Source organism: Grus americana, chromosome 4 (genome assembly GCF_028858705.1).
Source record: "Grus americana isolate bGruAme1 chromosome 4, bGruAme1.mat, whole genome shotgun sequence".
Lineage (NCBI taxonomy): Eukaryota > Metazoa > Chordata > Aves > Gruiformes > Gruidae > Grus > Grus americana.
Window position 1 is genome coordinate 20,302,562 of NC_072855.1, and position 12,763 is coordinate 20,315,324.

General features: G+C 37.7%; 1 protein-coding gene across 5 annotated transcripts; it reads left to right on the plus strand.

Annotated features, from left to right (window-relative positions):
- Positions 1–54: 54 nt before the first annotated feature.
- On the plus strand, positions 55–12,094 carry ZCCHC4 (zinc finger CCHC-type containing 4). Of its 5 annotated transcripts, none has more exons than XM_054825218.1 (13): positions 55–213; positions 512–630; positions 1,948–2,030; positions 2,769–3,044; positions 3,553–3,633; positions 3,942–4,014; positions 5,656–5,806; positions 6,306–6,406; positions 7,438–7,559; positions 8,178–8,253; positions 8,760–8,811; positions 9,649–9,704; positions 11,861–12,094. In XM_054825218.1, the coding sequence occupies exons 1-13, from the start codon at positions 102–104 to the stop codon at positions 11,864–11,866; spliced, it is 1,308 nt and encodes a 435-aa protein (XP_054681193.1). In that variant the 5' UTR covers positions 55–101; the 3' UTR covers positions 11,867–12,094. The 5 variants fall into 5 exon arrangements, with proteins under 5 accessions (XP_054681193.1, XP_054681195.1, XP_054681194.1 ...); XM_054825217.1 differs by having other exon boundaries at positions 58–213; positions 9,560–9,704; XM_054825220.1 differs by lacking the exon at positions 2,769–3,044 and having other exon boundaries at positions 9,560–9,704.
- The last annotated feature ends 669 nt before the right edge of the window (positions 12,095–12,763 follow it).

Genomic DNA, 12,763 nt, shown 5'->3' on the forward strand with positions numbered 1-12,763 from the left:
CAGGGGGGCGCCGTAGCGACGGCTGCCCCGCTCCTGCCTTACCCTGCCGGCGGCGGTGTTGCCAGGCGGGCGGCGAGGGCTGTCGGGAAGGAGGCGGTAACATGGCGGCTAGCGGCGAGAGTGATCCGGAGGGCTTATGCGGTCCGGAGCGGGCGGGGGCGGGCGGGCTGGCTCTGCTCGGCCTGGCACCTAGCGCTCCTAGCTGCCCGCACGGTGAGGAGGCTGCTTGGACGGGATGGGAGGGCGGGTCCCACTGAGGGGAGGAGCGGGGCCGGCTGGTGGCTCTGACGGGCTTGACTGAGGTGGCCGCAGCTCCCGGGGGGTTTGACACCCCCCTTGAGCCTCTCCGTTGCTCGTCTCCAGCTGCTTTCTCGGCTCCTCTGCAAGCTGTTGTGTTTTACAGCAGCCTTCGTTCATGCTTTGTTCTGGAAGCCTGTCGCTTGCAGTGGGGGCGTTAAAACAGATCTGTGGGTGTCCCGTGTGTCATCCTCTAATTACGTTTGTCCTTTAGGTCCTGCTCTTCTGTTTGTAAAGACCAGCCAAGGAAGAGAGGAGGGAAGGAGATTTTATGCTTGTTCAGCTTGTAGGGATAGAAAAGATTGTAACTTTTTTCAGTGGGAAGATGAGAAGGTAAGAGAGCATTTCTTAAGACTATGGTAAATATTGGGGATTTTGTTCTCTATTTAACAGGGCGGGGAGGAAAGAGTATCTTTTGTTCTGGAAATCCCTGACAATTACTGTTTTGTAAGCTTTGTCTAATAGTTTGTATTTAGTATGGCACTTATTTCTGTCAGGAGAATGTGTTTCAAGTATACATTTCAAGGAAGGCTGTGTACAGTTTGAGCAAAGCTGGCATTTGTTACTGTATTGCCAAAATCCTTAGGAATTCAGGTTGTGAAGTTTGCCAATACTATGCAATGTTGAACAAAATAGGGTAGTTCCAATCCCAAGATGTCCTTATCTTCCATGGTTAAGATGGAGAAAATCTGCTGGATACAGGGAAACAACAGGATATACAAAATAGCGAGATGGTGGGGATCTGCGTGATGCTCCGTAGTCTCAGAATATCTGCAGTAATTTCTCTTTGTCTAAAGAACTTTGGTCAGATAATTGTAGGGTAACAATATTGGGATTGATACGTATTCCCAGAGAGCTTATCGTGGTTTTTATCCACTGCATTTTATGCTACTTTTTCCATTTCCTAAACGAGTATCTTGTGTTGTGGTCGTTATCCTCGGCAGGTTGGAATTTAATTTGATTTGTGAGTATTTCATTGCTTTGCTGGTTATTACTGAAAAGTTACATAGAGAGAAAATGAGGTGATTAATCATTGTGTGTAGATTTAAATGGTATTCCAAGTGAAATTTTATTTTGAATGTCACTTGTATCATGGTGTCTTTGTTGAATTTTACTGTCTCCCCCTTTAAACAACTCAGTTCCATAAGTTTTGCAGAAATGTCTTGAAACTTAACTGTGAAACCATTAAGCATGTTTTAGAGAAGAGCTGTCATGCTTTTAAAATAATCACACAAAAGACTTGGGGAACATTTCTGCCATCATCAGTTGTGTAGGATCAGATCGTAGTTCTTCAGAGAGAATGCAACTACTAGCATTCATTAATGGAAAGTATACCTCTTTCTATCTTCATTGCAATCATGTTTTGAATTTTTCCCTGAGTATTACGTGTGGTAGAAGAATGAAATGCTTATATTTATGTTTTGCATAGTTTAAATTCACAATGAGAGACTTGTGGTGTTATGCAGCATACCTCTGTGCTGCAGTCACGCTTGTTCTGAAACAACAATCCAAAGAATGTGAGCATTTTTCTATGCAGAGTAACTAAAGCATGAGACCTTTGATGCACCCTTTTTGTTTAATATTGAGATTTAATGTACAAGACAGAGCCATATCTGTTTGTAACTTTTTTTATATATGTAAATTTTACAGGTGTCAGAAACTAGGCTTGCAGCACGTGAAGAATATAATAGAAATCATCGACCTTCTTTTACACACAGGCAGAATGTGGAAAGGTATTGTTATGTATGTTTTCTCCAGTAAAAATCAAGTAATGCAAGCTTAGGTGCTCTGAATGTAGAGATGATATTTCAGGATTCTTTAAAATATGAAAACATGCCAGAGGGATTTGGGAAAATAAGAGCTGGTTGACTGCAATGGGAAAATAACGTGAAACATCTAATCAGAGCATGGCATGTTCAACCCAGGAACTGTATCTTTTTTTTTTATTTTTTTGTGTGGGGGGGTTTTGTTGTTTTTTGTATGTATGTGTAGTTCTTATGTTAGTGCTCATAATGTGCTAACAACAGGTTAATAGCAGTTTCAGTTCAAAAAATTGTTCCTGACTTTAATGTGCAGAAGAAATGGGCTTAACATTGTGAAAAGAAGCAAAGGTAATACGGTAACAAATAATCTCCGAGTTTTGTGTATAAACATGCAGGACTGTTTGGTGGTAGTTGATATGGAGTCTTCACTCTGTAATCCAGTTATTATATGGGCACTTTCAATATATTTGGCCAACATATTATATGCTTACTTTCGGGGAGGCTTTTTCAAAGTGTCCTTTGAAATTTTTTTTCATAAATATTACTTTATTTCAATGTAGATAGTGGAGTTTTGCAAGAGCAGCTTAAACTACATTGCCTATTTTAATTGAACTCTTACAAAATATGAAACCCCCTTCATAGCTCCCCTTCACATCTTTTATAGAGGCTTTTTCAAAGTTCATTCCCTATTGTCTTTTGTATTTAAAGGTACAAGAATTTTGTTCTGTTGCCGTTATCAAAGAGGAGGTTTTGCCAGGAATGCCAGCAATTGCTATTGCCAGCTGAATGGGAAAAACACTCGAATCACCAGTTCCTGTGTGATATCTCCACTGTCCAGTTAAAAAGTCCCAGTCAACTTCTGTATCCGCTGGAGAATAAAAAAACGAATGCACAGTATTTATTTGCAGGCAGAAGTTGCCGGTTCCTACTGGATCTTATTATTGATTTAGGATTCAGACGAGTGCTCTCTGTTGGAACACCCAGGTACATCAGTGAGAATTGTTACACTTTCAAATAATATTTCTGTCTCAAAAATGTGCAGCTTACTAATATTTAAATAATCAAGGATTCTCCCATAATAAGAGGCTCACTATGCTTTAATTGGTTGGAATTCTCCAAGCATCTAATGGGGTCTTGCTTTGAGCTCATAAGATACAGGAGAATACTGTAGCTGCACTGCAAATACCACACACACGCACATATACACTTTAAATGTCTTGCTTTGTTTTTTACAGAAGTGACGATGAATTTCTGTGCTTATGTTTGGGGGTTTTTGTTCATTGTGATCCAGTAGGCTCCACTGACTTTTCATCTTTTAAGACTAACATATTTTCCTAATTAGGCAAATGGAATCGTCCAAATTCAGATTACTGCATTTTCTCTATCTGTTTGGTTTTAGGTTTAGTAAAGTACCAGGCATTCTTGTCTTGCAAGATAATTTCTGAAGCCAATGATTATGTGTTAAAATTTCTTTGCTCCAATTATACTTCAGGCTTCATGAAATGATCCAGTCAAAAGCATCACAAGAAGAAGATTTCAAGGTTAGAAGCCTTCTGCTCGATATTGATTTCAGGTAGGTTTCAATAAATGTTTATCTGTCTGAAGAGTATGTACAAAGATTTGTGTTCTTACTGCTTTAAAAGATAATTTGGTAGTTGTTTTCCCTTTCCTCTGCATCTCTGTTCCTGCACACATACACAAATGACATCCAGTTTATGAGAAGAATAATTATGCTTAATAATTCCCAGTATTGGTATGTGTTGTCAGTAATCAGAACGCAAAGAAATTGTCTTTCTTAAGGCCTTGTTTTCACTGTAAATGCCCCTTAGGGCAGGCAAGAAGTTGTTTATATTTTTCTACAACTTAAAACTTATTTTGCAGGTATTCACAGTTTTACACAGAAGATGAATTCTGCCACTACAACATGTTTAATCATTATTTTTTTGGTGGAAAGGTAAGGCCAAGTATTTCTTGAGTGCTTTGTAAAGAAGTACATGTTGTTGATGCAGAATTTTGTAAGAAAGTCATGGCTAGTCCAGTAGAATACAACTATCTGAGATAAAAATGGTCAACAGTAGTGGAAATCAAAGAATAACAGTGCCTCTTCAGTAATTCTCTCCCACTTGATTCAAAGATAAAGTTGCGTGTTAAATTTATGGTAACTAATGTTACTTACAGACCATAACTGCTGCTTTTATTAAAACGACGATTTGGTGTGAGTTGTTGCCTTATATAAGTATTCATTAGCCCTGTTCTTGTGTTGCTACAATGGAATTAATTGTTTTATTCCCAGCCTTTATAAGCCCAATGGATGCCATGGGACTTGTTCACTGGTACTTGAGGTGGGAGGGAAGAGGAGATTTTCCTGCTTTATTCCAGGCAAGCAAAGTCAAAAGGTTAACCTTGTTGTCATAAAATGAGGTTGAATTAGTGTCATGGTTAAAAAAAACCAAAACCCAAAACCCTGAATTTCTTATTTCTTTTAAAATGTCACATTAAGTGCTTAATTTTGAGTTCATTAGGAAACCTGCAGCTGCAGTAGGATGTTTATTGTAGCTTTGTACAGAGAATCACACTATAATTGAATTCCAAACATTAATTTCCAACTTTTATCCCAATAGTATGCTCACTCTTTGCTCTTCCCCAGCGATTATTAGTAAGCCACCACTGATTTGCATAAACATGTTCATTGTAATATCTTTCATACTATGTAGATAATTGTCAGATTTTTTCCATTCTAAAGCCTAATTTTGAATGGGATCTTGAAAATAAAATGAATCGTCTAGAATGAAATGGGAGGCTGGTCTGAAAGCCTGACCTTTGTTTTTTTTTTTTAATCCATTACTGTATTCAGGTTTTGTATTTTTTAGTTAAAAGACACTATTCATCTGCATTATAAACACTATAGTGCTGTTTTCAAGGCGTGAAAAGGTGACACCTGTAATGGCACTGTATTGCAGTGTGTGCAAGGACTGAATTGCAGTACTTTCGAATGTATATTAGCATTAAAAATCTGGTTTTGGAATGCAATAGAATCTAAGTAATAGATGAGAGAACACTGCAAGGTGGCAGTGAATACATAACTTTTTACATTTCCTTTAATAATAGAGTCCAGGTTGGATTGATAAAATTTGAACACTATATTTTTATAACCAGTATGGATTGAATCAGTTTTCAGTGGACTGATTTTTTTCCCATTAATTTTGGTAATGCTTTACAGAGTAAAACAAAAGTTAAAGACCGTGAATAAAATGTATTCTGAGCCTGAACTTTGCTTTCTTGCTATGAATAACATCTTTTTTTTTTTTCCAAGTTAAATTTAATGCCTTTAGGAGGAAGACTATCTTGGGAAGCTTGAACTGCATCTGCCCTTGATACATTATCTCTAACTGAGCAGGGCACTCATTTTCAGTGCTTCAAATTTAGTTGTGTGGTTTTTTTTTAAATGCTATACGAGAGGAAATTCACCTCCACAAGAGGAAATTATTTCCATCTTCAAAGTTGAAAGTTCTACAATAATCATTTTATTGCCAAATACAATATTTTTACAGTTCTTGAATCTGTATTTCTGGAAATTAACCTCTGTTTCTTACAGGCTGCACGTGAAACTTGTAGGAAATTCCTGTATCAAGACAATGGTGAAAGAGTCATTATGGTAACTGATCCCCCATTCGGAGGTTTAGTGGAAGCACTGGCTTCTAGTTTTAAAAAACTGATGGCAATGTGGAAGGAGACAGAAAAAGAAGGTATGTATTACAGCCAGATAGGTGGGTTGAGCTGTAGCATCACTGTAAGAAAAAGTATTTTAAAAAGTATTTAAAAGTCTGTGATTCTTGCTACTCAGGTGAATGTGAACACACTCATGTCATTATTTCTAAAGATGAAGTACCATATATGTAATATACTCTCCTGATACTTTTAGTTTAATAATACCCAGTTCTCCAAGTCTCTCTTAAAAATGTTTACAAATTGTTTAAAAATCTACTTTGCAGTTAAAATGGACTTTTAAAGAATAAGCTATCAAACCAGTACCATTTCTTACCAACATAGGCAGGTGAAAAGGAATTGTTAGTTAAGTGGAGCTTACAGCTCTGCATATATAAAATATACCAAAACTTTCTGTCACATAGAGGAACTAATTCTTATGCCCAGCATGACATACATATACATATATTTACTGTGAATTTTTCGTGCTTCAAGTACCTTGGTTTTCTTTAATGTACATGTAAGTCTTTTCATTACTAGGTCAGGACAACCAAGAGATGCCCATGTTCTGGATATTTCCGTACTTCTTTGAGTCTCGTATTCTGGAATTTTTCCCAAGCTTCACTATGATGGATTACCAGGTATCACTGAGCCCAGTGAATCTGCCAAATTTCAGTTGTGTGCAGTGTGAACAGGAATATGAATGAAAGCAGATACGATGGCAGCACTTGTCTGTAGATGAGCCGCCTTCTTGACCTTTAATTTTGACTGCATTGGAGGCGTTGCAAACCCTGTCACGCTCATCATGTGAACCCCAGATTCTGTGTTCGTATTAGTCATACGTTTGATAACTTTGTCACACTCCTACAGTTTATTACATACCTTTAACTCATGTGTCATCTGTCCATTAACTCATTTCTTCTGCCAGGTTTTCAGTGTGACAAAATTTGCACTAGTTTCTGCAGGTGTATATTGCAGAGGTGAGAGGTAATTTGAAGAAGAATGTTTTGTTTTTCCCAGATGTTGAAATGTCAGTAGCTTGGTGGGTAACGCACAGCCCCGGTAAAAAAAAAAAAAAAAAAAAAAAAAAAAAAAGTCTTTCATCTACAAAACTGGTGGGACCAGAGTAGAATTACAGCAATGGAAATTTTTGGAATTTTAGGCTAGACTCTGTGTTGCTGCAAGCATTCAGAGAGGAGAATTTTTGTGACAAATCTCTGAAGGCAATGCTGGAAAAAGCAGTGCTGATTGGATTTGCAGCTTTGTAATTATTCTGAGATAGGTTGGGATGCACGTTAACTCTTGTACTGCCAGGTAGACCAAACAGTATAGTTCTGTTTTTTTCAATGGGTCACTCTTTTGTAGAACAAACAACTGCAATGTTACCTCAGATATCTCATGCAAAAGAGCAAAAAGGGGTAAGTGAAACAGGATTATTGTAGTGTTAGGAATGTAGTTTCCTGAGTCTAGCCTGATACTATGGTTGCACAAATTTAAAAAATAAATGAGACAAAATACTTGCTGTAGAAATTGTAATCTAATTTTAGGTTAGAGTCTTTTATATGAAAAGAAAATGTCATAAGACAAATATAAAGAGAATAATTATGTAAATAGTTCTGTCTGTGCTTAGCATTCAATTTAAGACTCTTTTTCTATGGTTTTATTTTTCTAGGTAGACTATGATAATCATGCACTTTATAAACATGGCAAGACAGGTCGCAGACAGTCCCCTGTCCGTATCTTCACGAACCTCACCCCAAGTATGATTGTACTTCCTGTAGAAGAGGGTTATAGGTAAGCTGTGTTAATGCTCAAGTGACTGAAGGAGTGTGCTTGTTCTTAATTAGGGCATAAAGTTTCTAAAGGACTTTGGGATGGTGCTGTGCTGTATTGTCATGCCTAACTTTTGGATGCCAGGCTCAAGAGCACATTTCTCTGTCTCATTCCAGGGTTGCATGTTCTATAAACAATGTCTAGGAGAGCCGGGCACCTAAAAAGAGGTTTACATTTTCCAGTGTGGAATGATGAGATTCCTCAGCTAGTCCATAGGAAATGTGTACACCTACGAGAGACAGATTTACAGCTATCCCTGATAATCAGCTTGGTTGAGACAGTAGTTAATAAAATGAGCGCTAAGAGAAGCATCAAGGACAAAGGAAGGGATTTGGTTTGCTTTACTGCTGATAGTGTTGCTATTTTGAATTCAAGCATCTGAATTTTACTGTTTGGATATACTGTGTCTAAATGATTTTGAGGCTCTGGGCCTAAGTTGTGATTTCATGCATCGAAAACATCATCTTTAATTTAGCAAAGTGATTATGCAATCCTTATATTTATTGTTGAGCTTGTATAAAATTCATTTATATTGCTTCTTGATCAAATAGTGGACCAATACATTTATATTTTTTCCAGGTTTTGCACTATATGTCAGCGGTATGTTAGTTCTGGTAACCAGCACTGTGAGATATGCAATTCATGTACGTCAAAAGTAAGTATTTTGACTTCTTGCTGGATAGAAGTTTCCGCAGTAGTCAAATAATAACTTGTGTAATTTTTGCTGTAGTAAAAACCTATTCTGATACTGATTTCCTTGGGAAACCCCAGACAGTTCAGTTTTGTAGACTTATTAACTTCACAGAACATAATTTATAAGCCACTAGGAATTAATTTCTATTTCCCTGGTTCATTTGTGTTGGAAAGAGGACAGAGAAAGTTTGCTGCTTGCCACTTACACCATATGGTATTCATCAGTGATCTGTTGACACATTTCTTCTTATATTTGGAAGTTGTAGAACTTGCCAGCTTCAAAATGCAGCCATGTTGCTGCAGTTGTCACAGATTCTCAGGACTGTTGTTTTTAAGTTACAGTCCTTCCTACAGAGGACCTGTTTCTGTAAATAATGGGGACTGTACCTCAGTAGTTTAGTTTTAAGATAGAATCAGTGTGGTTTTTTAAACAAATAAACAAACAATGCATTTATTCATCTTTTGTAGGATGGCAGACAATGGAAACATTGTGTTCTTTGCAATAAATGTGTAAAACCCTGTAAGTACAGAAAAATCCTTTTCTAAATAAAAGTACACTTAATTATTTAAGCTATAGTCCAAAGAAACTGGGATGACAATCTAGAAGAGAAAATATTCTGTAAAAGAAATAAAATGTAGTAATTCAGAAGACGTAAAGGAAAAATCTCAATTTCACGTGAGTTGCCATTGAATAACTTAAGTATATTTGCACTGCGTGGAAATTTGATAAATCCTTGTCAAGGCGTACTAAATCGTATTTATATTTGTTATGGGACATGTAAATAGTTTGATTTGTCATATAAGTGTTTCCTGATTTTGTAAAATTTTCATTAGAATTTTATAAAGAAATAGGCAATTACTAGAATGTTTGTGAGGGCGTGATCAAGCTATGTTTCATACACAAATGCAGTTATATTTATAGCTGTGTTTAAATAGCTGAAGCAATCATTTTTGTTACCCATACAGAAATTGCAATTTGTAAGTCCATTTTAACATCTGGACTATTTTTCATGTTAAGATCACACACAGGATAATAGTTCTAATGGCAAAATAATTCAGTTGCATTGAAATAGTTACACAATATGTCTCGTGAAGAAGTACCTGGCTGCCTTATGAAATGTGATAAGGGACCAGAAACTGACTACACTTATCTGTGTAAAACTAAACCAAAATAAAAACCTGGTAATGTAGCCTATATTTAAAGCTTAGTTTCAAAACGATCATTCTAAACCTTTTCAAGATCATAAATCATACTACATATTTTGCAGCTTGGTTTCACTGTAACAATTGCAACTGCTGCACTCTTTCAAACCACACTTGTGAGAAGACTGATGCTGGCTGTTTTGTCTGTGGCAAGGCAGGTCACAAACGCAGTACCTGTCCCAGTCTCTCCTGCACCAGAGCAGCTTGCCAGTAAGTGTGATATTGCATTAAAATAATAAAAGATAGCATTCGGATGAGATTAGATCTTCTTCATGGAAAGACATCTTTCTTTTCATTTCGCTGGAGTGGGTCCAGAGGAGGGTGACTTAAATGATCAGAGGGCTGGAGCACCTCTCCTATGAGGACAGGCTGAGAGAGTTGGGGTTGTTCAGCCTGAAGAAAAGGCGGCTCCGGGGAGACCTTATAGCAGCCTTCCAGTACCTAAAGGGGGCCTACGAGAAAGCTGGAGAGGGACTGTTTACAAGGGCATGTAGTGATAGGACAAGGGGTAATGGCCTTAAGCTGAAGGAGGGTCGATTCAGACTAGATACTAGGAATAAATTCTTTACTGTGAGGGTGGTGAAGCACTGGAACAGGTTGCCCAGAGAAGTGGTAGATGCCCTGTCCCTGGAAACATTCACGGTCAGGCTGGATGGGGCTCTGAGCAACCTGATCTAGTTGAAGATGTCCCTGCTCATCGCAGGGGGGTTGGACTAAAAGTCCCTTGCAACCCAAACTACTCTATGATTCTGTGATTTAGAAAGAGATAATTTTGGGCTTTGGGTGCTGTCATCATCTTTCACTATTGTCCACTTGCTGTGTTGCCAGGGAGTATATACTGGAGGAGAATATGATAAAAACCAGGCAGGTCCCTTACTGTGGCTTCCAATTCCTTAACTGTGGCTTTTCTTTCAAAACTGGTTTATATGGATCCCAAACATGCAATGATCTCAATTTCACGTGAGTTGCCATTGAATAATCCCAACGGTGCAATGGGATAGCTCTGGCAAGAAGATTCAAAATTAATGAATCACTTTTATGCCCTTTGGATTTCTCATGCAAGGGAAGAGAAAAGAGTTACAACGCTTTTTGGTATTGCTCTTTTGGTTTGTTGGGGCATCTTTTTCTTTTTTGCTTCTGGTATTTCAGGTGCTCTCTGTACTAAGATCTAAATCTCCACCATGTAAGATCTGTATTAATGAGGGTCACATTAAGTACTTCTATCCTGCCATGATTGTGCTTCTGCAACATACACAAGCACAGGCTTGTATGTATCAAAAGACAAAAAAATTGTGTGTGATGGTCTTCAGATGGAACTAACTGAAAAGAGGAAAGGAGATTTGCTAAGAGATGATCCAGCAGTTGGCTCAGTCTTTCCAGTTTGGGATAGTTGACCCATACTTTTTTAACTTCCTCTCCGTAGTGTGTGGGTTGGTTTGTGATTCTTGACTTGAGTGGCTGTAGAAATGCAAATCTTCCCTCCCAAAAGATGTACCTCTGCTGCATAGTGAGGTTCAGATAGTTTACCCCTTGACTGGCGTCAAGAGATTCACCAGATGCCTGCTGGATGGTAGGGGACTACAGGTGTATTGCTTCATGTCCTGCTGTGACATTAGTCTGAGTTTTGGATATGGAGTATTAGAGCTAAAAGGAAGCAATATTTCATTTTACATCACTCTCTTAAAAATTCCCTCCTTTAATGTTTTTTTTCCTTGCTTAAAAAAGTAAAAGGATACTAAAATTCATGAAACCTCATCTGTTCTGTCAAGTAAGATGATATTCTGTCCATTGTACTGGAATGGTTTGGTCCTTTCAGGCCATCAGTTATTTCTTTTGCTGATTTATTGCATAAGATGACTTAGGTTTCTTTTCCTAATAAAAACATCTGTATGCTTTGTTAAAATTATTCAGTGTTTTGTGTTATGAAATAACATCCTTTGTCAGATACAGAAAATCCACTTGCTAGTTATATCTAGGTTCTGTATTATTGGCAGGAGTCTTTGTAATGTTGTTAAACTTTATGTACTTTCTTCTAAGCTTTCTATTATATATTCATGCATTATATATTGAGCACGAAAGTCTGTATGTGCTTTTTTGTACTTGCTTAGTGGCATTTCTTAAGTTTTCTGCATCTGTTTAAAGGTGAATGAGTACATACATGAAAAATAATTTATGGTAGTAAGTGGACAAATAGTTTTAGGAAGATTAAATATCATAACATTATAAGATGGAATGTTCCTTGTACTTTTTGTGACAGTGCTTCTGAGTTCATATACTTACATGGACAGGTTATTTAAAATACCAGCAAATGTAGAAGTACGTTCTCCATTTTATTCTAATCTGTATGTTCCTTTTTTGCTTTACAGAGCTGACAAAAAGCAAAGGCAGAAAACTCTGAAGAGGATAAAGATGGGGATCTGTAAAAGATCACTTATGAAGCATGCCATATTCTTCAGGAAGAAAGTAAAGAATAAGAAAAAAAAGAAGTGACTTTGCTTGCTGGTACTTTAGTTATTAGTTATTTTTTATGGCCAGCCTTTGATTCCATTTTCTAAAAATGTTAATATTAACATCCAAAATAAAACCTGATTGAATTAAAAGTGCCAATTCTTTTACTATACATCATTACTCGCACACAAAAAAATGCTAAGTAAACCACACACGATGTATTTGTGTAATGTAACCTTTTTTGTGTATTTAGGATTAGCTATTTGTCCGATTTAGTGTGAGTCCGAAGTTAAGGGAGGAGTGCTGCTGAGAAGAGAGGTATGGGTGGATGCTGTGGTTTTATGGTAGGTATTGGAGTCTTGGGGCAAGGGAGGAGTGAGGTTAGGTGATGGGGAAGGCACACGGGAATTCCAGTCTTCTCATAGTATGATTTTGGAGTTTTTTGAATTTTCTCTCCAAATAGAAAAAAAAAACCTAAGAACAAAAAATTGAAAAGTACTTCAGAAGCTTTCTAAGTGGAAAAAAGTGACCTAGTGAGTAAGTTTAAATATTTTTAAACGACTTCCATGAATTAAATTTAAAAAAAAATCGTTAAGTATTGACACTGCTAACAGAGGTGGGTTATATTGTAAAAATGGGAACTGAGCGTAGGTGCAGTGCCTTCTGGGGTGCTGGCACAGGAAACCCGACGGTTTGCATTGCAGCAGGAGGGGCCGACCCTTGCAGTGTAGTTACCCTGAGGTTAACGCCGCGCCGCTTCGCACGGCAGGTGGGCGAGGCTGCGCTTTCCCCGGCACCAGCTGCCGCACGCAGCCACTACT